Source organism: Doryrhamphus excisus, linkage group LG14, assembly GCF_037039965.1.
Source record: "Doryrhamphus excisus strain RoL-2023G ecotype Guam linkage group LG14, RoL_Dexc_Guam_v1.1, whole genome shotgun sequence".
NCBI classification, from domain to species: domain Eukaryota; kingdom Metazoa; phylum Chordata; class Actinopteri; order Syngnathiformes; family Syngnathidae; genus Doryrhamphus; species Doryrhamphus excisus.
In genome coordinates, this window is record NC_136370.1 from 17,173,303 (window position 1) to 17,200,220 (window position 26,918).

The 26,918-nt window shown below is 41.7% G+C and overlaps 3 protein-coding genes across 4 annotated transcripts in view; 2 read left to right on the forward strand and 1 right to left on the reverse strand.

The window, feature by feature from the left end:
* The first annotated feature begins 205 nt into the window (after window positions 1–205).
* hspa4l (heat shock protein 4 like) lies at window positions 206–13,579 on the forward strand. Of its 2 annotated transcripts, XM_058090791.2 has the most exons (20): window positions 206–326; window positions 436–604; window positions 989–1,046; window positions 1,129–1,269; window positions 2,454–2,576; window positions 2,702–2,801; window positions 4,434–4,567; window positions 4,645–4,889; window positions 4,964–5,040; window positions 5,120–5,271; window positions 6,083–6,189; window positions 7,941–8,074; window positions 8,161–8,357; window positions 8,431–8,502; window positions 9,859–10,011; window positions 10,080–10,205; window positions 10,283–10,390; window positions 10,459–10,578; window positions 12,179–12,340; window positions 12,413–13,579. In XM_058090791.2, exons 2-20 carry the CDS (start codon window positions 498–500, stop codon window positions 12,602–12,604), a joined length of 2,508 nt encoding a protein of 835 aa, XP_057946774.2. In that variant the 5' UTR covers window positions 206–326; window positions 436–497; the 3' UTR covers window positions 12,605–13,579. The 2 variants fall into 2 exon arrangements, with proteins under 2 accessions (XP_057946774.2, XP_078652123.1); XM_078795997.1 differs by having other exon boundaries at window positions 206–604.
* A 576-nt stretch (window positions 13,580–14,155) lies between these two features.
* plk4 (polo-like kinase 4 (Drosophila)) lies at window positions 14,156–24,844 on the forward strand. Its single transcript, XM_058090789.2, has 15 exons — window positions 14,156–14,488; window positions 16,225–16,320; window positions 16,560–16,655; window positions 17,416–17,530; window positions 18,448–19,441; window positions 19,519–19,610; window positions 19,817–20,160; window positions 20,229–20,333; window positions 20,424–20,526; window positions 20,600–20,749; window positions 21,656–21,884; window positions 21,965–22,064; window positions 22,755–22,892; window positions 22,977–23,083; window positions 24,490–24,844. The coding sequence occupies exons 1-15, from the start codon at window positions 14,459–14,461 to the stop codon at window positions 24,602–24,604; spliced, it is 2,814 nt and encodes a 937-aa protein (XP_057946772.2). The 5' UTR covers window positions 14,156–14,458; the 3' UTR covers window positions 24,605–24,844.
* Window positions 24,845–24,872: 28 nt separating this feature from the next.
* The window catches only part of LOC131140404 (inositol-tetrakisphosphate 1-kinase), a 39,981-nt gene continuing 37,935 nt past the window's right edge, over window positions 24,873–26,918 (reverse strand). The window contains exon 11 of the mRNA XM_058090804.2: window positions 24,873–26,479. Coding sequence (XP_057946787.2) covers window positions 26,187–26,479 — 293 coding nt within the window. The 3' untranslated portion in view covers window positions 24,873–26,186. The remainder of the gene's footprint in view (window positions 26,480–26,918) is intronic.

Genomic DNA, 26,918 nt, shown 5'->3' on the forward strand with positions numbered 1-26,918 from the left:
CGAAAGAAAGGACACATAAAACGCTGGACATCACAAATACAAATCGTCTCCGTCATCGTAGCACCGCTATGACGTATTCAAAGGTTCCCATTTCCAGCGAGTTCTAGATTGTTCTGTTATCGATTGCCTCACGCACCAATCACGTATGGGCAAGTGAGGATGACGCACCAATCAGTGACGATTGGGGCGGGGTTTAAGAGCGTCAGGCTTTCAGATCCTTTGGTGATGTTTACGGTCGCCTCGGAGTGGGAGAATCCTCTCTGGTCATCGTTGCCCTCAGGATTACGCCGGATGAGTTTGCTATAAACAGCCTGAATTACATAACAGTGCGTAATTTACTCACAGCACCCATAGTTGGCGGACGTGTTCATCTTCAGATCTTTTTTTTTTTTTTGCGGAATAAAATAGCATCGTATTTTTTTTTTTCCTACAAAGGTGACAAGTGCGGTCACTGCCAGAAGATAAGTTTCCAAGGCGGGTACATAAGAGCGTCCATCATGTCAGTGGTGGGCATTGATGTGGGTTTCCTAAACTGCTACATCGCTGTGGCCAGGAGTGGTGGCATTGAAACCATCGCCAATGAATATAGTGACAGATGCACGCCGTAAGTACAAATAATACAACACAATACATAATCGCTGTGAGTAGTTATGTTATGCAATGTGCGCGCGTTGAGGTTTTGATGAGGATACAGTGCAGGCTGCAAGGATGATGATGATGATGATGGTGGCTGACTCTGGGTGTGAGAGAGGCCTTTAACTTAGCAGGTTGACAGAGGTCAAAGTGTCATCAGAATCAATTCAAATGGACTGATATGATTCTGCACAAAGTTGTCTGTGCATTGTGTTAAGTTGTTGTTAAGACTACAAGTAACAGATTGTTAGCCACGGTTGCGTTCTAAACACATGAGATAATTGTGCCTGACTATACTGCATAGTAATGTATCCTCAAAAAGTGTATTCACTTGTCTCTCCTCATCCTCATCAAGGGCTTGTGTGTCTTTTGCATCCAAAAATCGCATAATTGGGAATGCAGCCAAGAGTCAAGTAAGGGCATTTTGATACAATCCTATTTATTATTAAATGTAACAAAACATTGACTAAATGTGCTAACTATACACTTTCCCAGGTCATAACAAACTTCAAAAATACAGTTCATGGCTTCAAAAGGTTCCATGGCAGAGCATTTGATGACCCGTTTGTGCAAGGAGAAAGAAACAAACTACCTTACAGTTTGCATAAACTGGCCAGTGGGAACACTGGAATTAAGGTAAAGTACTCATAAACTTCCATACTGGTAGTTTTTTCTGATTTTTGCACCCAAAATGTACTTAAGTGTATGTGATACTATGTCATAAATCACTTAATCAGGCCATGTTGAATGTTATTGTTAGAATATACCAATAAAACAATTATTGCGGGCTGCAAATGGCCCCCAGGCTGAATGTTGGACACTGCTATTGTACTTTGTGCTAGTGCATGCTTTTTTGCTTTTTAGGGTTGTGTTCGAGGACCACCTGAATGGCAAAAAAAACATGTAGTTGAAGAACAAGCAAAGAAAGATGAATACATTTAAATATTATCCATGTTAAATAATAATAATAGCTGATATGAGTGTAAAGGTGACTATAGGGGTGTTATTGACAGTCTAGAGGGCTCTAATAATGTTAAAAACTGTATTTAGAAGGATATAAACAGGCGGAAATTCACATATTACAGCCAGGTCTGGAAGCAAGTAATTCATTTTCTACCGCTTATCCTCACGATGGTGCTGGAGCCTATCCCAGCTGACTTAAAGCGAGAGGCGGGGTATACCCTTGGACTGGTGGCCAGCCAATCACAGGGCACATATAGACAAACAACCATTCACACTCACATTCATACCTATGGACAATTTGGAGTCGCTAATTAACCTAGCATGTTTTTGGAATGTGGGAGGAAACCGGAATACCTGGAGAAAACCCACGCATACACGGGGAGAACATGCAAACTCCACACGGAGATGGCCGAGGGTGGAATTGAACTTGGGTCTCCCAGCTGTGAGGTCTGCATGCTAACCACTTAACCACCGTGCAACCCTGCATCATGTATATACAGGATGTATATTATTAGCAACATGATATATAAGGGTACAATAATAGGGTAAATGTAAATGTATTATAATACTATATATTATAATATTAGATTATTCACATTCATAATGTGGGAGGAAATTGGAGTACCCGGAGAACATGCAAACTTCACACAGAGATTCCCAAGCGGAGAATCAAACCCTACATGCTAACCACTATGTGCAAGATGCCATTCCCCCACCAGGAGCATACCCAGCATGTCTTGCAGGTTCCAACTTAGTATAAAATAGTGTAGACTTGCATGTTTGTTTTGATAAAAATGTGTAAATATAAAATATGTAAATTTCTTAGTCATAAGCTATAATGTATACTGTTTTTCCAGGTGCGTTATTTGGAGGAGGACAAGGTATTTACGGTAGAGCAGATCACAGGGATGCTGCTCACCAAGCTGAAGGAGACATCCGAGTCCGCCTTGAAGAAGCCAGTGGTGGACTGCGTTGTCTCTGTGAGTGATGGAAACATTCCAGTTCACCACACCCCCCCCCCTCCCCCCTCCCCCAAGGGTGGCCCGTCTCACTATTTGAGAAGCCCCTGCTCTAAACGGTGTTTGTTTCCTTGCCTTTTCTTCAGGTACCAAGCTTTTTTACAGATGCTGAGCGGCGATCCGTGTTGGATGCGACGCAAATAGCAGGGCTCAACTGTTTACGGCTAATAAACGACACCACTGCAGGTCAGGGCTGTTAAAAGACCAGTGAGTGTACAATATTGTGGATAAAGTACAACTTATCTTACCAGGGTTCGATTCCACCCTCGGCCATCTCTGTGTGGAGTTTTGTGTGGGTTTTCTCCCACATTCCAAAAACATGCTAGGTTAATTGGCGACTCCAAATTGTCCATAGGTATGAATGTGAGTGTGAATGGTTGTTTGACTTCCTTTATTGTCTTGCACGATAACAGAGCAGTGAAATTACCAACGAAATGTCGTTACCTGGCTCCCATATAATACCAGAGACATAAGAAGGTGGTGGTCGAGTGGTTAGCGCACAGACATCACAGTTAAGAAACCATGGTTCGAGTCCACCCTCGGCCATCTTTGTGTGGAGTTTTGTGTGGGTTTTCTCCGGGTACTCCGGTTTCCTCCCACATTCCAAAAACATGCTAGGTTAATTGGCGACTCCAAATTGTCCATAGGTATGAATGTGAGTGTGAATGGTTGTTTGACTTCCTTTATTGTCTTGCACAATAACACAGCAGTGAAATTGCCAACGAAATATCGTTGACTGGCTCCCATATAATGCCAGAAACATAAGAAGGTGGGCGAGTGGTTAGCGTGCAGACCTCACAGCTAGGAGGACCAGGGTTCAATTCCACCCTCGGCCATCTCTGTGTGGAGTTTTGTGTGGGTTTTCTCCGGGTACTCCGGTTTCCTCCCACATTCCAAAAACATGCTAGGTTAATTGGCGACTCCAAATTGTCCATAGGTTTGAATGTGAGTGTGAATGGTTGTTTGACTTCCTTTATTGTCATTGCACAATAACACAGCAGTGAAATTACTAACGAAATATTGTTGACTGGCTCCCATATAATACCAGAGACATAAGAAGGTGGGCGAGTGGTTAGTGCGCAGACCTCACAGCTAGGGAGACCAGGGTTCAATTCCACCCTCGGCCATCTCTGTGTGGAGTTTTGTGTGGGTTTTCTCCGGGTACTCCGGTTTCCTCCCACATTCCAAAAACATGCTAGGTTAATTGGCGACTCCAAATTGTCCATAGGTTTGAATGTGAGTGTGAATGGTTGTTTGACTTCCTTTATTGTCTTGCACAATAACACAGCAGTGAAATTGTCAACAAAATGTTGTTGCCTGGCTCCCATATTATACCATAGGCATAAGAAGGTGGACTAGTGATTATCACGCAGACCTCACAGCTAGGAGACCAGGGTTCGATTCCACCCTCGGCTATCTCTGTGTGGAGTTTTGTGTCTCCCACATTCCAAAAACATGCTAGGTTAATTGGTGACTCCAAATTGTCCATAGGTATGAATGTGAGTGTGAATGGTTGTTTGTCTATATGTGCCCTGTGATTGGCTGGTGACCAGTCAGAGGCCAGAGAGGAAGACCAAAGATGAGGTGTATGGATGTAGTGAAGTAGGACATGAGGGTAGTTTGTGTGAGAGAGACAGATGCAGAAGACAGGGTTGGATGGAGATTTGCTGTGGCGACCCCCGAAGGGAAAAGCCGAAAGAAAGAAAAGCCTCTTGGGAATCAAACAACTGAGGTTTTTCTTTAGTGTTCATAAACAGGCTCTAGAGACACATATTACTGTAAGAACATTATTAATCTAAGAATAAATTCTGTTGATAGTGGCGTTAGCCTACGGGATCTACAAGCAGGACCTTCCCACTCCAGAGGAAAGGCCTCGAAATGTTGTGTTTGTGGACATGGGACATTCCTCCTACCAGGTCTCCATCACATCCTTCAACAAAGGCAAACTCAAGGTCAGATTAAGCCAATTTTACTCAATTTTCACACTCGAACCTCATCCTCACCGAGCCGAATCCGCTCTTCTTTTCAGGTCCTTGCGTCGGCGTTCGACCCCTACCTGGGCGGGCGTAACTTTGACGAGGCTTTGGTGAATTACTTCTGCGAGGAGTTCAAAGTCAAGTACAAGCTGCACGTGCGGGAGAACCCGAGAGCCGTGCTGCGTCTACATCAGGAGTGCGAGAAACTCAAGAAGCTGATGAGCGCTAACTCCTCAGACCTGCCACTCAACATCGAATGCTTCATGAATGACATTGATGTGACCAGTAGGATGAACAGGTCCAAAAAAAAAGCCTCTTTCTTTTAGCTATGATAACATTTGACATGATATTGACATTTTCTTTCTAACTCAGAGGCCATTTTGAAGACATGTGTTCCCAGTATCTAATGCGGGTGGAGATGCCGCTGAAGGTCGCACTTGAACACTCAAGTATGTTTGAACGATTATGATTGAAAGGTACGTCAGGTACGTCTGTTGATGTTATATAAATAACCATGACGTGTGGCAGACCTAAGCCGGGATGACATCTACGCCGTGGAGATAGTTGGAGGAGCGACGAGAATGCCGGCCATTAAAGAGAGGATCGCAAAATTCTTTGGCAAAGACGTCAGCACCACGCTCAACGCTGACGAGGCTGTCGCTAGAGGCTGTGCCCTTCAGGTGATGACTGTCCTCATGACATTTCAGTGAAAAGCTCAGTCTTCGTGCCACGGTCCTATTTTTCAACTGCTACTGTGCTATTTTTCTGATATTGAAACAGAACTGTCAAATAATTATTATTTTTTTAAAAATCCAAAAATTTTAACTGTAATGATGGAAATCATAATATCTCGGCTATCTCTGTGTGGAGTTTGCATGTTTTCTCCGGGTACTCCGGTTTCCTCCCACATTCCAAAAAACATGCTAGGTTAATTGCCGACTCCAAATTGTCCATTGTCCAATGTGAGTGTGAATGGTTGTTTGACTTCCTTTATTGTCATTGCACAATAACACAGCAGTGAAATTGCCAACGAAATGTCGTTGCCTGACTCCCATATAATACCAGAGGCATACGAAGGTGGTCGAGTGGTTAGCGTGCAGACCTCACAGCTAGGAGACCAGGGTTCGATTCCACCCTCGGCCATCTCTGGAGTTTTGTGTGGGTTTTCTCCGGGTACTCCGGTTTCCTCCCACATTCCAAAAACATGCTAGGTTAATTAGCGACTCCAAATTGTCCATAGGTATGAATGTGAGTGTGAATGGTTGTTTGTCTATATGTGCCCTGTGATTGGCTGGTGACCAGTCCAGGGTGTACCCTGCCTCTCGCCCGAAGACAGCTGGGATAGGCTCCAGCACCTTCGTGAGGAAAAAGCAGTAGAAAATGAATGAATGAGGAACATTTTCGAATTCCAACAGAGTCCAGCTATTAATGAAAATGTCCGGAAAATACATGAAATCTTGTGCTAACATTTGTACTTTGTGTTTTGTGTAGTGTGCAATCTTGTCTCCAGCGTTTAAAGTGCGAGAGTTCTCCATCACTGATACCGTCCCCTTCCCCATTACTTTACGCTGGAAATCACCAACAGAGGACGGACTGGGGTGAGTACAACTTCCCTATAAACTACACACAAGACAATTGACGCTTACATATTGTTGATAGTTTTCTGGACAGTTTTTAATGAGTTACCTTGGCTCTTGAGTGTTTACGTCTCACACTGCTTTGTCACAGAGACACATTTTGAGACTGATGCAGCCCTTGTTTGCAAAATGGGGCTGTACTTCAAAAGGAATAAACATCACAGCTCTGCAAGACCCGAGTTACAAAAACCCAGTACATGTAGGGATTTGGAATTTGAACAATGGAGAGCATCTCATGTGAGCATTGAAATTGAAAGCATTGAAATTCCCTGAATTGAATCTAGCTTTTGTATAATATATAAACATCTTTGTCCTGGCTGCTAAGTATACAGTATGACAAATGCTACAATACAGCCACTCCCAAAAAGAAACAGAATGGAATGTGCACCGCAAAGTCAACTTAACCACTTTAATGTGAAGAGATTATCCTCTCAGGTAGTGCTGTTTACCACAAAAACAGTGATTTTTTTTGCCATTTTTGCTGATTTGCTGCTTGTGTTTAGTTCATGTTGATTTTGTAGAGGGATTACTCGATTAAACTCAACAAGCATTGGATTAATTGACTAAGAAAATAATGGGTTATTGCAGCCCTAATGCCTCCATCATTTTACCTAGGGGTATGTAATTTTTTTAAACTTTAGTTTTATTTAATAATTTTTTTATATCCAATAATAACATTTTTTATGACACAAGTATGCCTTTGTCACAAACTGAGTATTTATTAAAACAATAAATAAATACTTTTAAATACATTTAATCAATCAATACTTGACATTTTTATACTTATGAGACACTAATGTGAGTATTTTTACTTTATTAAACAACAGTTACCACATCAGTAGGCCTCTGTCACATGTGTTCAAAGGTTGAGTCGTTTTTTTTAATCCATTAAACAGCGCTTAACACATTTTTACACTAATTTGCCTCACGTAATATCAAACTGAGTATTTTGTTTTATTTGGCCTTTTTAGTTTTATTTTATTTTTATTTCATATAACTTCATTCAATCAAATGTATGATTATTTTTACAAATTTGATTAAACTGTTTAACGTATTTTTTCACAAATATGCCTCTTGTCGAGTGGTATCGAACTTTGTATAATATTTTTGTTTTATTCAATCTAGCATAAACTTATTTTATACTTAATAAGTAATGATAGCTTTTTCAAAAAATGATTAAACTGCAACATAACATGAATATACTGTCACATGTTGTCCAAAAGTGATCAGATTATTTTAGTTTTATTTAATATAACAATATCTTTTAATACTTACTGAGACAGTAACAAAAAAAATCAAGTTATTTTTAGTTATGTTCTGTAATTATGTAACAGGTAGCATTGCACTTTGAATGATCCACGATAATTCACTGTCATACTTAATACATTAAAGTCATTGCGATGTGACAATGTGTGTGTGCTTCTCTGTGGTGTAATTGTTGCTAGTAGCAACAACGGTCTTATAATGAAAGCTCCTTTTTAAAGACACTCGCTGTGATGTTTGACATTTGAGTGTTGATTCCTTGAATACTTAATCATTGCACTGCTGCACCGTTAAAACAAAAACAATAAAAACAACTAACCGAATACGATAACATCATACAAGAAGAATTTCTGTCAGGGCTTATCCGTTATACTTGATTACTCCATTAATGATCTTAAGTGTCCAGTGTGATTTAAACTTCCAATTCCCTATGTGTGTTTTTGTTTCAGAGAGTGTGAGGTATTCAGTAAGAATCACGCTGCTCCGTTTTCCAAAGTGATCTCCTTCCACAAGAAGGAGCCTTTTGACCTCGAGGCCTTCTACAGCTGCCCTCAAGAGCTTCCATATCCGGACCAGAGAATAGGTAATCAATCATATTTGACGTTGTGAAGCCCATAATGGGATCATAACCCAGAGTCTTGTCATTTTTTTCCCCCCATCTCTTACCAGGATGCTTCACAGTACAGAATGTGGTACCGCAACCAGACGGAGACAGCTCTAAAGTGAAGGTCAAAGTTCGTTTTAATGTTCATGGCATCTTCAGTGTGTCCAGCGCCTCTCTGATCGAGAAGCAGAAAGGAGAAGGGGAGGACATGCAAATTGATGCAGAGCCGCTCGTGCAGAATGAAGGCAGAGCTGAGGATCAGGTAAAGTCATTTTCATGATGAATTAAAAAAAAATTGGTATTTTCATTCAAGATTTTTAAATGTTGTGCCTCAGACCAAAATGCAAGTAGACCAGGACATCCAAAGCCAGGGGGACAACCAAAATGAAGAAGACGCCACCACTAAGGTTGGTAGTATGGACTAAGGATCGACCTATACATCGGCCGACCGATATTTGCGTTTTTTCCTTGTATCGGTATCGGCCGATATGCGCGGGGGTTCACCGATGTATTTTTCCAAGCTGGTAGACGACCCCGCAACACACATAGTCGCGGTACCACGACATGTGTACCACGCGGTACCCGCCCCCACTGTTGAATCACAACAAGGGCACGATTTCAAAAGTAATAGTTAACTTGCTTTTAACACTTTACTAAGCCCATCCCATTTCACTGGGTGATCGCGAGGCATAACAGTTTAAGTCAGGGGTCTCAAACTCAATTTACCTGGGGGCCACTGGAGCTAGGGTCTGGGCAAGGCTGGGCCGCATCTAGTTTTCCCCCCCCAAAAAAAAAACACATTTATTAAAAACAGAAAAATATACAAACTTTTTCAGTGCTTTGGTTCCGATTTTCTACAATAAAAGCTCTGATAAAACATTCCACTGTTCTCAAATATTTTATTTTTTATTTTTCTGCACAAAATAAGATGAAAATAAATAAACAAATCAAGAATAAAGAAAATCAATCAATCAGTAATAAATAAATATAATAATAATAATAAAACGGCAAATAATAAAAAGTTAAGAAACCACATATAGTTGGTGGGTAGACAAATTATTTTTTTCAGATTAAAATGAACAAAGCATTATTAGAGCCCTGTAGACATGACAAAACACGACTATAGTCACATTTATACTCTTTTTATTTACAACATATTGCGCAACTGCAGGGTCTTGAGACACATGCTAACTCGCAAACTAGAGAGCTAGCGACCTAAACGGTAGCCTTCAAGTTATTTCCTTTAAACTTAAATAGCCAAAAACTTACCACTTCCACACAGATAGGGAGGATAACTATTAACAGTTATTTAACCTAATAATTTTTTCTGGGTACATGATACCATACAGCATCCATATCAAACTTGTGTGGGCCGTACTAACATTAAACTTTCATATCAAGGCGGGGGCCTCAAACTAGTGTCCTGCGGGCCACGTGTTTGAGACCCCTGGTTTAAGTCATGGTGTGACAACAAGAAAGACCAAGAAAGAGCTGCGGAGGAGCAGTCATCACATCAATGCTAGATAAATTTAAACTACGATCTGTAATATTTATCATGGTCATTTTTTTCATGTAAATTGAGGGATCAAAAGCAGTATCGGCTACAAATATCGGCCCAAGCAAAATCGGCCATCGGCTAAGGGTGATGGAAAAAAATCGGCATCGGCCCCCAAAAAAAACATTATCTGTCAATCCCTAGTATGGACCACAACATCCACACCATTGTGTTGTCAGTCAATATGTTGATAGTTAATGTGGTGCAGGAGGGAAATGATGCAGGGGAGATGCAAGATCCAGCAGCAGCAGGAGGAGGCAGCAAGGCCAAAGTGAAGGCAAAGAGCGCCGATCTGCCCATTGTGGCCAGCAACATTCGACAGCTTAACAGTGAAGTACTTTGCAGCTTTGTCCAGTATGAGGTGAGTACCTCTGAGTATTCATTCAACACCAAGCATGAAGTTTGATCCGGTATTTCTTTTGTATACAGCGTCAGATGATCGTGCAGGACAAACTAGTGAAAGAGGTGAACGATGCTAAAAACGCTGTGGAAGAATATGTATACGATCTCCGAAACAAACTCTGCGGCATCTATGAAAAGTACATCACAGAGGAAGTAAGTGCTTTAAAATATATATATATATATATATAAGTATCGCATATATGGTATTTCAATGTATCTCTCACCACCAGGACAGTAACAGGTTGACGTTGCTGCTGGAGGACACTGAGACATGGCTGTATGAGGAAGGAGAGGACCAACCCAAAGATGTCTATGTGCAAAAACTAGACGCACTCAAGGTTTGTTTTCAGACTCGTTTTTCCTTGAAGTGGACGCTTCTATGAGCCGATTGTCTCGTCTTTTGCAGAATTTGGGTCAACCTATTCAAGAACGGCACAGAGAGCACGAGGGCCGGCCGAAGGCTTTGGAAGAGCTTGGCAAGCGGCTTCAATTCTACATGAAGTTTGTCAACTCTTATAAACAAAAGGTGCTTCTGTTTTTACGGTGTAATTCGCTGCACATGTTGAGTCAAAGCCATTTTAATTGAATGGACCAAAATTATTGGTACCCTGGCTTCTTCTGGATGAAAATGGAAGTGAGGTGTTGGTGCCCCTTTTCAAGATGAGTGTGAGTCTACTCCAAAGTACAAAGAAAATAGTCGTTTTCCATCTCTACACCCTTGCAAGGGTGCTGGAAGCTGCATGGGAGTTTGCGCATGTGCTTTGTGCCATTCAACTGTGTACCTGGTTTGAGGATGGATGGATGGGTGGGTGGGTGGGTGGATGGGTAGATGGATGGGTGGGTGGGTAGATGGGTAGATGGGTAGATGGATGGCTAGATGAGTAGATAGGTTGATGGGTGGGTGGGTAGATGGGTAGGTTGATGAGTAGATGGGTAGGTTGATGGGTGGGTACATGGGTAGGTTGATGGGTAGATGGGTAGGCTGATGGGTAGATGGGTAGGTTGATGAGTAGATGGGTAGGTTGATGGGTGGGTAGATGGGTAGGTTGATGAGTAGATTGGTAGGTTGATGAGTAGATGGGTAGGTTGATGGATGGGTACATGGGTAGGTTGATGGGTAGATGGGTAGGTTGATGGGTGGGTAGATGGGTAGGTTGATGGGTAGATGGGTAGGTTGATGAGTAGATGGGTAGGTTGATGGGTGGGTACATGGGTAGGTTGATGGGTAGATGGGTAGGCTGATGGGTAGATGGGTAGGTTGATGAGTAGATGGGTAGGTTGATGGGTGGGTAGATGGGTAGGTTGATGAGTAGATGGGTAGGTTGATGAGTAGATGGGTAGGTTGATGGATGGGTACATGGGTAGGTTGATGGGTAGATGGGTAGGCTGATGGGTAGATGGGTAGGTTGATGGGTGGGTAGATGGGTAGGTTGATGGGTAGATGGGTAGGTAGATGGGTGGGTAAATGGGTAGGTTGATGGGTGGGTAGATGGGTAGGTTGATGGGTGGGTAGGTAGATGGGTGGGTAGATGGGTAGGTTGATGGGTAGATGGGTAGGTTGATGGGTAGATTGACGGGTAGATGGGTAGATTGACGGGTAGATGGGTAGATTGATAGGTAGATTAATAGGTAGATTAATAGGTAGATAGGGATCTATATCTAGATATAGAGATCTAGATATAGAGATCTATCTATCTAGAGATCTATATCTAGATAGATATAGATAGATCTATTAGAGATGGATGGATGGATGGATGGATAGATCTCTAGATATAGATCTCTGGATGGATGGGTTGGATGGATGGGATGGGATGGATGGGATGGATGGGATGGATGGGATGGATGGGATGGATGGATGGATGGATTATTCATCTCCCAAGAGAAATTCACAGATCCAGCAGCTTCAAGAAAATAAGGGAATTGTACTCTGTAAAATAGTATAGTGAAATAAAATAAGGTACAAATAGCAAATACAGTAAAGAGCAAAAATATCAAGTAGCAAAGCAAGCAAAATGTAATGCAAAAACCTCCATCTGGTGCTGTTGTGCAAAGAGATGTTGTACAGCATATTCATGTACGTGTTTGTCATGTTTGTATCACTCAACAATCCTCTAAATGGTCCCCAGGATGAACGTTACCAACACTTGAGTGTAGAAGAGGTGAACACTGTGGAGAAGTGCATGAACGACACGATGATGTGGATGAACAGCAAGATGAATGCACAGAATAAACTGGCCATCACTCAAGACCCCATCGTCAAAGTAGCAGAAATCATGGCAAAGATACAGGTATCTGGTATGGTATCTCTCAATCACTGTGATCACGTGATCCGGGCTGACATTATAAATTCTGATTTACAGGAAATGCAGGATTTGTGCATCCCGGTGATCAACAGGTCCAAGCCCACTGTGGAAGAGGTGCAGGAGGTGAATGAACACAACAGCAAAGCTCACAATAACGGCCCTGCTTCCAAACAAGGCCCAGATGGGACGGGGGACGCCAAGGGAAACCAGCACATAAAATCAACCACAAGAGAGATGGAAATGGACTAAGGTGATCTGGCATTGGCATCCATCTCCACGACGACCCATCAGCAACCATGTAGACAGTAGGGGTAGTGTTACGGTACCTGTGACCGCTTCTCAATCCTCATCAGCCACGTGTGGATTTAGTGGCTTTGTTTTTCAGTTGACACTCTCTTATCTATCCTCATGTGACTGACTATGGTGTGCTTTTGCTCTCAAAGATTTTAACAATTAAAGAAAAAACAATACAATAGATCCAGATCTTTCACCTGTCCCTTAAAGGAAGCGTTTGCCTTCTGTGTCCTCTATTATAGCGTCTGAGCAGTAAACCCCACAGGTGAACCAGTGTACACAACAATAGCTGTTACCAAATTCTTAGTTTGTATGCAATACTACTCATTCTATATATTTGTAATACATTTGAGGCGATGTTAAAGTCCACAAATGTGAAATTCTATTTTAATATTTAAGAAAAGCCACCATTATATTTAAGATTAGGAATTAACAACACATTCCCTATAGTGTCTGTAGGAAGTGATGGGCTGCCTATTTCCTTGTTTTCTTGCAAGTTTCCTTATAGGATTGAAGATGACAATAAACTCAGTAAGAGAAAAATATTTTATTGTGGAATGATTGTATTGACAAAGTACATCTAAACGTTTCCAGGGGTGATGTGTATACAATCCACACACAGAACGATGAACATGTCTGTCTGCACATATGATGAGGCGTTCAAGCACAATGTACAACTGACGGCTCGGGGCAGATAGCATGAAAAGATAAGCTTAATTTCTGATTATATAAAATTTAACATACAGAAAGCGGTCCAGCCAAGTGATAAGCTACTAAAATAATAATAAATATATAATTTCATGGAACATACTAGAATTATGTTGTAAAATCCTGTCAACTTGATTTTTACATGTTTTTTATACTATAAGGCATTTATGAGTTGTAGTGTATTTATAAACTGCAAAAATAATTGTGTTTGAAAGTAAGGGGGCGTGGTTAGTATAGAACGGGGCGTGGTCATATGTGCCTCTGCGTCCTTAGAGTCAGCGTTTGCTGGGAGTGCTGACGTCACGCTAAGGCCGTCCCAATTAAAATCCAAGGGTCCATAAAATGCTACTGAAATGTTGTCTTCTGCCATTAGCTAAGTGCTCATCTTGAATCAAATCTTTAATACTCCTCCATTGCCAGGATTCTTTGCTAGCAGCGTTATAGGACCGGCAGTATAGCAAGAAGCTAGCGTATGTGAACACGTGACAACCCGGAAATATGCCGAAAGGGATATATTTTGCTATAACTGCTTTGTTTCTCTGGGCGATTAGTTGAAATCATGACAATTAAGTTGGTGATGATTTAGGTTATTGTCCATTAAATCTACAAACAATACAATTACTGAAATAAATTGTGTAAACACTTCAATGTTGTTATCCATGTAATCAAATTAATTTGCGAATACTTTGTACTGTATACTATCGTTCTCCGCTTAGCCACGCCCAGGTCACGTGATGACCAACATGGCGGACTTTCTGCTCCATTGTATACTTCACTTCACACATTTGCGGTGAACTGCGCAGGCTGAGATCTATGGTCTTGGAATCTTAAAGGAACCAGTGTTCGTCGACCGCATTGGCTGCTGGTCCCTTTAAGGACACACCCCGAATTTGGATACAACCATTGATGACGTAACCACGCAGGCTAACGGACGCACATTTTCAAAATAATGGAGGCAAAACAAAAAATTCAAAATGGAAGCTACGACAAAATTCTGGAGGGGAACATCACAACAATCCGTATTTGATGCATGACGACCGCATTGGTGAATATCGATGAACGGATTACGTTAGCACAAGTCTACATGCGAACAAAGGCAAAATGAGTGTTTCAATCGGCGACAGAATTGAGGTGAGTGTTTCCCGCTAGCGCAAGTTAGCATCGACCGGCTAAGCTAGCTAGCGTACTGGTTCAAAACACGTAAGGAAGTTGTATTCTTTTTCTTTATTACTGAAGCAGCTCTGGCTGTTTTAATGTGTGAATAAGGCATCTGCCTTTCGCCTGTAAACATTTTCCTCTATGTTGAACACACCCCCGAATTGGTTGTCGCTTGTCCGTAGTAAGTAACTTAGCGTAAGTCTGTTTTAAATAGTTTTTGTGTTACTGCAAGCTAGCAAGGACTGGTTAAGACATGGGTTACGCTACCACATACTTGTGACTTCATTTTAGCCCGAGTTGTTGTTGTTGCTACTTGTTATGCTTCCACGTTCAAAACACGTAAAAATGTATTTCTTGGCGGCTTTACGGTATAAATAAGGTATCTGAATTTCTCTTGTAAACATATTTATCTTTGCTGAACACGCCCTCAAATTGGTTGCCACTTATTCATCACAAGGTATTATTGTTCATTAACTTTGGGCATATATAGCAACTCCTGATGCTACTACCGTATTCTGTGTATAAATGTGTACTTTAATGTGTAAACATTTCGCCTAATTTTATGTGTAACATGGCTCGAAATTGTCTTTATTGTTATCATACAGTAGTCATAATATCAGTATTTATGTTGGCCAAATAAAGTCACCACTAATGCTAATATTCTGTGCGTAAATGTGCTAATCGGAACGACGATGCAATTTTGTTGATTTTCTACCAAAAGCGGCGCTTTTTTTCTATTCGTAATACAGTATGATTAGGAGGACCAACAGTGGTACTTTTGTCGCCGCCCCTCTGCTGCTTGGAGACGGCTCAGGTGGCGTCTCTAGCGGGAAGAACGCCGGGATAATGACGGGTTGTGGTTGGCCATCTGATGGCGTCAGGTGTTCGTGGCTGCTTTAGCCGTTAGCATTTGTTGTGGGCGGATTTTACCATTACAAATCGTTGGATGGATCATCCTTTCGCCGTCCAGCATGTCGCAGAGTGGAGGGACCTTTTACCAGCAAGTTCTCAACTCCTACTTTCAAAACGGCACAGATGACGAGGATGCATTGTTTTTTAACCAGCAGATCAATATTGAGGTATTGTTTTTGTGTGTTATGGGATCACATTTGGCAAAAATGTATTGGGTTAGTGTACAAATGCACTGTCTCTTTTTAATTTTAATATTTTGCTGCACTCATTTGTTTATTTTTGAGAACTGATCATTGGGGGAACAAATAAAAAATGCTCAAATTTAAACCGGATTGTAGATGCTCAATCCCCTGAATTAGAATATGTAATATATTCATGTATTATTTATTATGCACTTATCAATGCCCTCTGTCTTTGTTTTAGTGTCAGACTATGTTGTGTAGATTGTTGGAAATGTTTCTTGGGATCATAGGATAATGATGAATAAATAATTAATCACACAATAAATAAAAAATAACATGCACATCGGTGTGCGTTTTCCTCGTCTTTTGCCTTTGTTCAATAGAACAACGGCATGAACAGAGTGAGCCCCTTTGTCAGTCATATATTCTCTTTATCTAGGTGGGTTGGGGGCAGATTTGCTAGCATGCACACAGAGTGCAAAACGAGGGTAACGTAGTAGGAATTAAATTAGATATAATTTTTGCTTTTTTATATAAATAGCGTTAAAATCTCAGCAAATATCGAGATACTGGTAAGTCATAATCTGCATTATTTTTATTTTCCTTTGCCTGCAGGATTTTAAAGTCCTCACCCTCCTCGGCAAAGGCTCCTTCGCATGTGTCTACCGGGCAAAATCTGTCAAGACTGGTCTGGAGGTTGCCATCAAAACGGTAAGCGTTAGCTCACTCAATGTCGATGACTTTGTTCGTAACGCATCATTACAATCATGACAACTCTGAAGTAACGGCCACACAGGTGTCACCCCCCCCCTGCCCTTCCTAATAGGTAGGATATCTTGGCTCCCCGCTAATGTCAGTGTTTCATTGTCTTTGCAGACGACAGGTTGACTGTTCGTCACTTCCTTCTGTTAGGTGGCAGCGGTGTCATTTTCTCCTTTTCTGTCCTCCAGATCGACAAGAAATCCATGCACAAAGCCGGGATGGTCCAGCGTGTGACAAATGAGGTGGAGATTCACTGCCGCTTAAAGCATCCCTCCATACTTGAGGTAACATTTCACATGAACGCTAAATAAACAACTCTTTTCTAAAGGAGTATTAGCGTTCTGTAATTGTTGCCATGGTTACATCTTCTCTTTACTGTAATCCCTTAATTCACTCTTTAACAATGCACGAGATTGGCGCCACAAGAGCGAGACAAGACAGGATTTTAACAGTTTTAAGGAACGCACTGTACATTGAAAAAATATGGCCGTACAAACATTCATTCATTCATTCATTCATTCATTTTCTACCGCTTATCCTCACGAGGGTCGCGGGTATGCTGGAGCCTATCCCAGCTGTCTTCGGGCGAGAGGCGGGGTACACCCTGGACTGGTGGCCAGCCAATCACAGGGCACATATAGACAAACAACCATTCACACTCACATTCATACCTATGGACAATTTGGAGTCGCCAATTAACCTAGCATGTTTTTGGAATGTGGGAGGAAACCGGAGTACCCGGAGAAAACCCACGCATGCACGCGGAGAACATGCAAACTCCACACAGAGATGGCCGAGGGTGGAATTGAACCCTGGTCTCCTAGCTGTGAGATCTGCGTGCTAACCACACGACCACCGTGCAGCCTGGCCGTTTTTTTATATTCATCCCAGTCACAAAACAACACATGTGCGTTGTGAAAACTGATGCTCAACATTTTAGAGAACAAATAAACCACTGATGATATATGTATATTATTTTTATTATTATTATTACATTTGTTGTATTTGTTTAAGATGAAATTGCACCTCTTATGTGTTTTGCAGCTGTACAACTATTTTGAAGACAGTAACTATGTGTACCTGGTGTTAGAGATGTGTCACAATGGAGAGATGGGTCGCTATCTGAAGGAGCGCAAGATGCCTTTTTCCGAGGAGGAAGGTCAGATTTTCCATTTGAAATAATGGTATTTATGTAATGTTTATTTTGTGACATATTACTATAGAGCAGGGGTCTCAAACTTAATTTACCTGGGGGCCACTGGAGCTAGGGTCTGGGCGAGGCTGGACCGCATCAGGTTTTCCAAAAAAAACCAACACATTTATTAAATACAGAAAAATGAATAAACTTTGCTTTGGTTCCGATTTTCTACAAGAAAAGCTCTTATAAAACATCCCACTGTTCTCAAATATCTTAATTTTTATTTTTCTACACAAAATAAGATGAAAAATAAATAAACAAATCAAGAATAAAGAAAATCAATCAGCAATAAATAAATGTAATAATAATAAAACGGCAAATAATAAAAACTTAAGAAACCACATATAGTTGGTGGTGAGACAATTTTTTTTCAGATTAAAATGAACAAAGCATTATTAGAGCCCTGTAGACATGACAAAACACGACTATAGTCACATTTATACTCTTTTTATTTACAACATATTGCGCAACTGCAGGGTCTTGAGACACATGCTAACTCGCATGCGAGTTAGCGACCTAAACGGTAGCCTCCAAGTTATTTCCTTTAAACTTAAAAAGCCAAAAACTTACCACTTCCACACGGATAGGGAGGATAACTATTAACAGTTATTTAACCTTTAACATGAACATTAATCAAACGTAATAATTTTTTCTGGGTACATGATACCATACAGCATCCATATCAAACTTGCGCGGGCCGCACTAACATTAAACTTTCATATCAAGGCGGGGGCCCTGCGGGCCACATTTGGCCCGCGGGCCGCGTGTTTGAGACCCCTGCTATAGAGATATGATTTTCCCCCGAAATAAGCTGATGGTTGATTCCCACTAGTTTTCCTCCTTTGTCAGTAGTGTCCTTGATGTGTTTTTTGCCACAGCGAGACACTTCATGCATCAAATAGTGAAAGGGATGCTGTACTTACACACCCACGGCATCTTGCATCGAGACCTGACCTTGTCAAACTTGCTGCTGACCAACAACATGAACATTAAGGTCGCAGACTTCGGCCTGGCCACTCAGCTCAAACTCCCCACCGAGAAGCACTTCACCATGTGCGGGACGCCCAACTACATCTCCCCCGAGGTGGCCACCCGCAGCGCTCACGGCCTTGAGTCTGATGTCTGGTCACTGGGCTGCATGTTCTACGCCTTCCTCATGGGCCGCCCCCCGTTTGACACGGACACGGTCAAGCACACGCTCTCCAAAGTGGTCCTCGGGGAATATGAGATGCCCGGTCATGTTTCTCCGGAGGCTCAGGATCTGATCCATCAGCTGCTGCAGAAGAATCCCGCTCATCGGCCCAGCCTGTCTGCGGTGCTGGACCATCCGTTTATGACCCAGAGCCTGCTGGGCAGGACCAAGGCCAAGGATCTGGGCCTGGTTGATGATTGCTCCATGGATAGCGGCATTGCTACCATCTCCACGGCCTGCACCTCCTCAATGTCGGGCAGCAGCGGCAGTCGCCTTCAGAGGAGAACACGGCACATCATTGGCTCAGCGCTGCCCAACCGCATGGCTGCCATCCCGAACCTTCCACTCCAGCCCACCAGGACCTGTTTTGAGGATGGAGATGAGTGGCAGCAGCAGCAGCAGCATCCATTGGACATATTTCACAACGAAGGTAGGGGCAGGGTTCTTCATGGCGGAGGAACTAGTCAGCCACACTCCCGCTACCTCCGGAGGGCCCAATCCTCGGATCGCTGCGGCTCCTCAGGACCGCTCCAAGGACCCGGTCCAGCCGAGCAGGGCAGGTGTCACTCAGAGGAGTCACTAACAGGCAAAGGAAGACCAGTCTTCCCTTTGTCCTCCACTCCTCACCCGTTCTCAGAGCACGGGCAGATACCTTCACCTCCTGTCAAGCAGTCCGCGAAGTAAACACTCTTTCTCCTCGTACTCCGTCAACCTGACTGTTACTGTATGGATTTACTTCTACTCTTTTATTTTCCAGTTCTGGATACATGTTCTCCACTCAGACGGCACATCCATCAAACCTTCCATATCAGGACATGGAGGGAGTTACTAACTGGCTCAATAACGAAGGTAAACTCTTGATGTCTGTGCATGTATGAGATACACTTCATACACTTCCGGACTGTGTTGGATGTTGCCAAGTTGTATCTTCTCGCTTGTAAGCTCCGGACATGAATGAAGGGATTTAAAACCAGTAAGCGTTAAATAGTCCAAACAGTGAAGAATTCAACTCCAGCTCAGGAAGATCCTGACTAATATTTCCTTTTCTTTCTCAGGCTGCGGCCTGAGGCCCGCCGACAGAAGCACTCACAGCAGCGGCGTTAGTTTCCATGGCGACAGAGGCCACTTAGAGGTCCACGGCTCGTGGACGGATAAGGCCGTAAGCCGGTCCGCCGACCCCCATCACAGCCTGCATCACTCCAACCCCTCCAGCCTGGACATGTACCAGAGAGAGAATCAACCCGGAGCTCACTTCCAGCCTCCTCACTGCTCCTCATCATCATCATCTCAGCTCCCCTGCGCTAAATCCAGCACAGAGAAGAAGACCTTGAGAGACCTGGTCCCGCCTCTGTGTGCCGCCAGACTGAAGGCCATAAGACAGAAGACAAAAAACGCAGTTGTAAGATGTTCCTACAAGCGTTCTCCGTTGATGATTTAAAGCCACTTAAAGGAGGTATCTCTACGCAGGTCAGCATCCTGGACACAGGCGAGGTATGCATGGAGCTCTTAAAGTGCCAAAATGGACAGGAGAGGGTTAAAGAAGTCCTCAGGATTTCCTCTGACGGCTCCATGGTCAGATCTTCATTTCACAGACGCACGCTTTACTTTTTTAATTTTTATTTTGTTCATCACATCTAAGCTGGAATATTCCGTTACCCGCAGGTGACGATCTACCAGCCCAATGGCGGGAAAGGGTTTCCCGTGCTGGACTGTCCACCTGCCCCCCCAGAAGATATTCTCATTTGCAGCTATGATGACCTTCCAGGTTAGCGTACACGTTAGCTTACACGAACTCGCTCTTATTTGTTGTACTCATCGATGCTCGTGGCGTCTTTTAGAAAAATACTGGAAGAAGTACCAGTACGCCTCCAGGTTCGTACAGCTGGTGAAGTCCAAGACCCCCAAGGTGACCCTTTACACCAAGTACGCCAAGGTCATGTTGATGGAGAACTCCCCCAACGCTGACCTGGAGGTCTGCTTCTATGACGGTGAGCTACTTTTTTTTACTTCAACAGCATGGAACTACAATAGTGGGAATGCTTATAAACTACAATTTAATACCTTTATTTTTAATATACTGTATTACGTAATAAACCATACAACCCATTATTAGTAAAAAAAAATTTCAAAGCAAATCTTATTATATTTTTTGACTAAATTAAGCATAAAAATGAGTAAATGAAGTAAAATACAAATATAAGAAGATGCATTCAAAGACACTGGGAATTACCTGTAGTATTCTACACTGGTCAGTAGGTGTCAGTAATGTTTGATGAGACACACAAGCACAAAACTTTATTGTAGGTTTGATTTATGTCACGACAGGCACAATAATGCCTAATAAAAATACAGACTCTGAACCCCCGATGCCACTTCCTGTCTTCCTGTTGTCATTTATCACAACACACAAGAGTGCAAGTCTCTTATTATATCTACAATATTGGCTAATATGAGTGTAAAGGTGACTATAGGGGTGCTATTGTCCATGTAGAGTGCTCTAATAATGTTAAAAACTGTATTTAGAAGGTTGTAAACAGGCGGAAATTGCTGGAGCCTATCCCAGCTGTCTTGGGGCGAGAGGTGGGTACACCCTGGACTGGTGGCCAGCCAATCACAGGGCACATATAGACAAACAACCATTCACACTCACATTCATACCTATGGACAATTTGGAGTCGCTAATTAACCTAGCATGTTTTTGGAATGTGGGAGGAAACCGGAGTACCCGGAGAAAACCTACACAAAACTCCACACAGAGATGGTCAAGAGTGGAATTGAACTCGGATCTCCTAGCTGTGAGGTCTGCGCGCTAACCACTCGACCACCATGCAGCCCCTGGAACCAATTAACAGTGATAAAAGAGGGATTGTGTTTCATGTTCCTCTACCACACAGGAGCGAAGACCCACAAGACGTCGGAGCTGGTGCGAGTGGTGGAAAAGAGCGGGAAGTCGTGCACGGTGAAAGGCGAGGCGGGGCTGAGCGGTCTGAGCCCCGAGGGCCGCGCCTACGTGGAGCAGTCTGACGAGGGACACGGACTGTGCCTGTCCTTGGAGGCGGCCATCACGCTGGAGGAGGAGCGCAGCACCAAGAAGGTTCCTTTCTTCCCCATCACCATTGGAAGGTACCACAACAGGACAAGTCCATCCTACTCCTCCTCCTCCTTTTCCAGACTGCATCATTATTCCTGCTTATCTTCTTTAGGAGGCCCGCCAACCCCGACTCAACATCATCACTTCCGTCTCAGCCGACCGCTCCTCCTGATACACTTTCACCTCCTCAACCTCCGAAGATCACCCCTTCGGTGAGTCTCTCAGTGTGTGTAGATCAGGGGTCTCAAACACGCGGCCCGCGGGCCAAATGTGGTATCATGTACCCAGAAAAAATGATTACGTTTGATTCATGTTCATGTTAAAGGTTAAATAACTGTTAATAGTTATCCTCCCTATCCGTGTGGAAGTGGTAAGTTTTTTGGCTATTTAAGTTTAAAGGAAATAACTTGAAGGCTACCGTTTAGGTCGCTAGCTCTCTAGTTTGCGAGTTAGCATGTGTCTCAAGACCCTGCAGTTGCGCAATATGTTGTAAATAAAAAGAGTATAAATGTGACTATAGTCGTGTTTTGTCATGTCTACAGGGCTCTAATAATGCTTTGTTCATTTTAATCTGAAAAAAATAATTTGTCTACCCACCAACTATATGTGGTTTCTTAAGTTTTTATTATTTGCCGTTTTATTATTATTATATTTATTTATTTATTACTGATTGATTGATTTTCTTTATTCTTGATTTGTTTAGCTTTTATTGTAGAAAATTAGAACCAAAGCTAAGTTTTTTCATTTTTCTGTTTTTAATAAATGCGTTTTTTTTTTTTTTTGAAAACCTGATGCGGCCCAGTCTCACCCAGACCCTAGCCCCAGTGGCCCCCAAGTAAATAGAGTTTGAGACCCCTGGTGTAGATGTTGTCATCCTCAACATTGCTACCATGTGTGTGTAGATGATCTCCTACGACGGCTCTGACTTCACCTCGGCCAGCCTGAGTAAGAAAAGCTCTCCCACTCGTCAGGACGTCCTGCAGAACACAGGCAAAGTGGTCAAGTCCATTTTTGTGCCCAACGTGGGCTGGGCGTCACAGGTAAGGAGGCTACGTTAGCATCCAGCGCTACTGGTGATGCAAGCTCTCCTTTTTTATAAAACATGTGGTCGTTATTCTCCTCAGCTCACAAGCGGCGAAGTGTGGGTGCAATTCAACGACGGCTCTCAGCTGGTGGTTCAGGCCGGGGTATCCTGCATCACCTACACGTCTCCCGAGGGACGCATCACCAGGTGACGATTACCCACCTCATTACACATCTCACCTGTGGATCACACAATGTCATGAGTGGGCCCTAAATGCATCAGTTACATTCACAGGAAACAGGCAATAATCGGAGAAAGGTTGTTATGCCGCAAAATTTCTGACAGTTATGCCGAAAATATGACATTTTGGTCCCGTTTCTAATATTATTTTGGTGGATTTATTTTTTACAGTGAGTAATGGTAATGGTTTAATTTCATTTGAACATGCATCAGATTACAATTGAATGCATCACATAATCAGTTCACAGTTCCACATGTCCAAAAGGAGTAGGTAGAAGCAAAGCTTATTAAATCCTACCCCTCCATCTGGTACTTTTACAATCAGTAACTGTTACATTTGTTCACTTCCTGCTTTCTAATATAATTTAAGTTTTTTTATTTTATTTTTTTAATATATATATTTTTTTTAATTAAAACGTTTTTTTTTATTAAAAAAATTATAATTTTTTATATTAAATCCTACCCCTCCATCTGGTACTTTTACAATCAGTAACTGTTAAATTTGTTCACTTCCTGCTTTCTAATATAATTTAAGTTTTTTTATTTTATTTTTTTAATATATATATATTTTTTAATTAAAACGTTTTTTTTTTATTAAAAAAATAATATTTTTTTTATATTAAATCCTACCCCTCCATCTGGTACTTTTACAATCAGTAACTGTTACATTTGTTCACTTCCTGCCTTTCTAACATAATTTTGGTTTTTTTTATATTTGCTTTTTTAATTTGAATTTTTTTTTTATTTATTTTTATTTTTTTATGGTTTTATTTCATTTGAACATGCATCAGATTACAATTGAATGCATCCCATAATCATTTCACAGTTCCACATGTCCAAAAGGAGTAGGAAGAAGCAAAGCTTATTAAATCCTACCCCTCCATCTGGTACTTTTACAATCACAAACTGTTAGATTTGTTCACTTCCTGCTTTCCTAATATAAATTTTTTTTAATTATTTATTTATTTGTATTTATTTTATACATTTTATTTTACATTTCTTCACTTCCTGCCTTTTTAATATAGTTTTATTATATTTTTTTAATTCAAAAATTTTAAAACAATTTTTTTAGCCTTATGCGTTATTTTAGCTGTTTGAAGATTAACCAGATCAGCAAGTTGAAGTATTTGTGATTATAGAAATAAGGAGTTAGTATGTTCTCTGCAGGCGCCATTATGAATTATCCCTACTGACCTTTTTTTGCAGTACATTTAGCGAGTGAAGATTGCTTTTATAGTTATTAGCCCATATTTCCACACAATAAATAAGAGCAATAAAGAGTGCAAAGAATGTATGAATTGAATGACTGAATGTTTGCGTATGTCACCTCCTGTATAAAGATGATTAACGATGTACGTGTTCGTTCCATGCAGGTACAAAGAAAACGAGAAGCTTCCAGAGCACGTCAAGGAGAAGCTGCACTGTCTCTCCACCATTCTCGGACTGTTGGCCAACCCTGCGGCACATCCCACACGGCAACCCCATTAGCATTTAATAGCCCTATTTAACCTCTTTTGTCTGCTCTTCTTGTAAATATCTATGTGTTTTTTTTTTTTTTTTTTTACATGTACAGAAAATTATGAAAATATTTTATTTTTCTGAAGGGATCATTATTATATTGTATAGCATCTTAGAAATGTTTCATGTTAATTTTTTTTTTTTTTTACTATTATGGAATGTGCCATTCATCAAATTGGGGGCCAATAAATGTCTGTGGAGAATTGCTCACGTGGAAAGAAATCACACAAAAAAAAAACACATTTTCACTCATTTATTTCAGTCTCTGGTCGGTTGACTGTTTGATTTAAAAAAAAAAAAAAAACAAAAGCTGTGGATTCCTTTTTGAATGACAACAATGCATACCAAACAACGGCACTGTACGGTTGTAAGCTTAGGCGTATAATACACGTACTGTACACGACACCCAAGGAGTAAACATTTGGAGGTGTGGAAATAGGCCGGGGTGCACAGATTCACCAATTTATCACGTTATTAACGTGACATTGAACACAACATGTTTGATTCCCCTAAATGATGCTGGTGAGATGGTCCCCACTAATAAATGAAGAAGCAGGCTTTATAAGAACCCCCCCCACTGACCCCACCCCACTCAAAATAAGATTTGGCAGTTTTGCACACATTTGTCCCTTTTAACACATTTGTTCTCCATATTTTTTTTTCTTCTAGTAAATATAACTTGTTCACATGCTGACATTTTATATAAAACATTTTTCTCCCCCAATAAAATCTCAGCAAAATAAATCGCTCTTAGTAAAACAAAAAATATATTAAAAACAAATCAAATTCCCCACATGAAGGGGTGACTTTAATTTCTAATTCTAATTCATTAAAGTCGCATCTATTTTTATTTTAGTGAGTCTACTTAAGTCCGTTACAGCAGCAGACGATTCCATTCAACTGAGGGTAATGTTTGGAACATCGAGTCGTAAATCATTGGGTATTGTGTAAAAAAAAAAAAAATAAAAAAAGTGAAATAAATGATTTTAGTAACAAAAATAGAGTCGATTGGATCCACAGGAGAGCAGTTAGCTAGCAGAAAAGACGAAGACAAAGTAAGCGGTGAGAAATCTCATAATGGAATCTTCCGAGTGGCGGAAACAAAAAAAAAAAAAAACAGACGGAATGTGTCTTCCTGTTGGTCACACGGAGTTGTTTTTTTCTTTTCAGCTGTCTAAATCACTCGCAAACAGCTTGTCTCTTTCAAACTTCAACCCCTAACGCTTTGTGCAGGAGTCATTTGAAACACACGCATCCAAACAAAAGGATCGATCATACATTGCACATCTGATCCGGCGGCAATTCTAAGCCATTTGCTCCCTGGGCTGAACTGCAGCAAATACAAATCAGGTTCACATTACAGTTAAAGTCTCATTAGACACAACCAACAATACAAAAAAAGGCCATGAGAGAAAAGAAAGCTTTACACCCAATCACCATCATTTGCAAAAAAACTACAAAGGAAAAGCTTCTGATTAGATATATTACCATGAACATCATAATTATTATGATTATTATTCATTGTTATGTGTTTCTTTTTTCTCATGGGGAGTCACTGGGAGGAAGCCTTGGTGGCTATCGTGGACACGCAGTGCTGTTGGAAATTGGGCGACATCGGCGAGTTGCAGCCCAGTCTCTGACGCTGGCCCTTCAGTCCTGCCGCGTCCCCCTCCACGATCCAGGGGCCGCCATTGCCGCCATTATTGCCGCCGCCGCAGCAACAACACGCCGGTGCTGACGTGGAGGCGGGCCCGGGGGCGCTCAAGTCGTGGGAGCTGTGACTCTGGAGGACGCCGCTGATGTGGTTGAGCAGGTCGTTGAAGAACCCGGGCACGCCCTCGTAACCTGGACAAGCAGGTATGTCACTCAACGGATATATTCTGACGGATATACATTAGGGGTCTCAAACATGCGGCCCGCGGGCCAAATGTGGCCCGCAGGACACTAGTTTCAGGCCCCCGCCTTGATATTAAAGTTTAATGTTAGTGCGGCCCGCGCAAGTTTGATATGGATGCTGTATGGTATCATGTACCCAGAAAAAATTATTACGTTTGATTAATGTTCATGTTAAAGGTTAAATAACTGTTAATAGTTATCCTCCCTATCCGTGTGGAAGTGGTAAGTTTTTGGCTATTTAAGTTTAAAGGAAATAACTTGAAGGCTACCGTTTAGGTCGCTAGCTCTCTAGTTTGCGAGTTAGCATGTGTCTCAAGACCCTGCAGTTGCGCAATATGTTGTAAATAAAAAGAGTATAAATGTGACTATAGTCGTGTTTTGTCATGTC

Coding starts and splice junctions, on each gene's coding strand:
- plk4 (XM_058090789.2), top strand. CDS start 14,459: ATGAGTGTTTCAATCGGCGACAGAATTGAG. Junction 22,893..22,976: donor ACGTGGGCTGGGCGTCACAG/GTAAGGAGGCTA, acceptor TATTCTCCTCAG/CTCACAAGCGGCGAAGTGTG. Junction 23,084..24,489: donor CCCGAGGGACGCATCACCAG/GTGACGATTACC, acceptor CGTTCCATGCAG/GTACAAAGAAAACGAGAAGC.
- hspa4l (XM_078795997.1), top strand. CDS start 498: ATGTCAGTGGTGGGCATTGATGTGGGTTTCCTAAACTGCTACATCGCT. Junction 1,270..2,453: donor GTGGGAACACTGGAATTAAG/GTAAAGTACTCA, acceptor CTGTTTTTCCAG/GTGCGTTATTTGGAGGAGGA. Junction 5,041..5,119: donor GGTCGCACTTGAACACTCAA/GTATGTTTGAAC, acceptor GACGTGTGGCAG/ACCTAAGCCGGGATGACATC.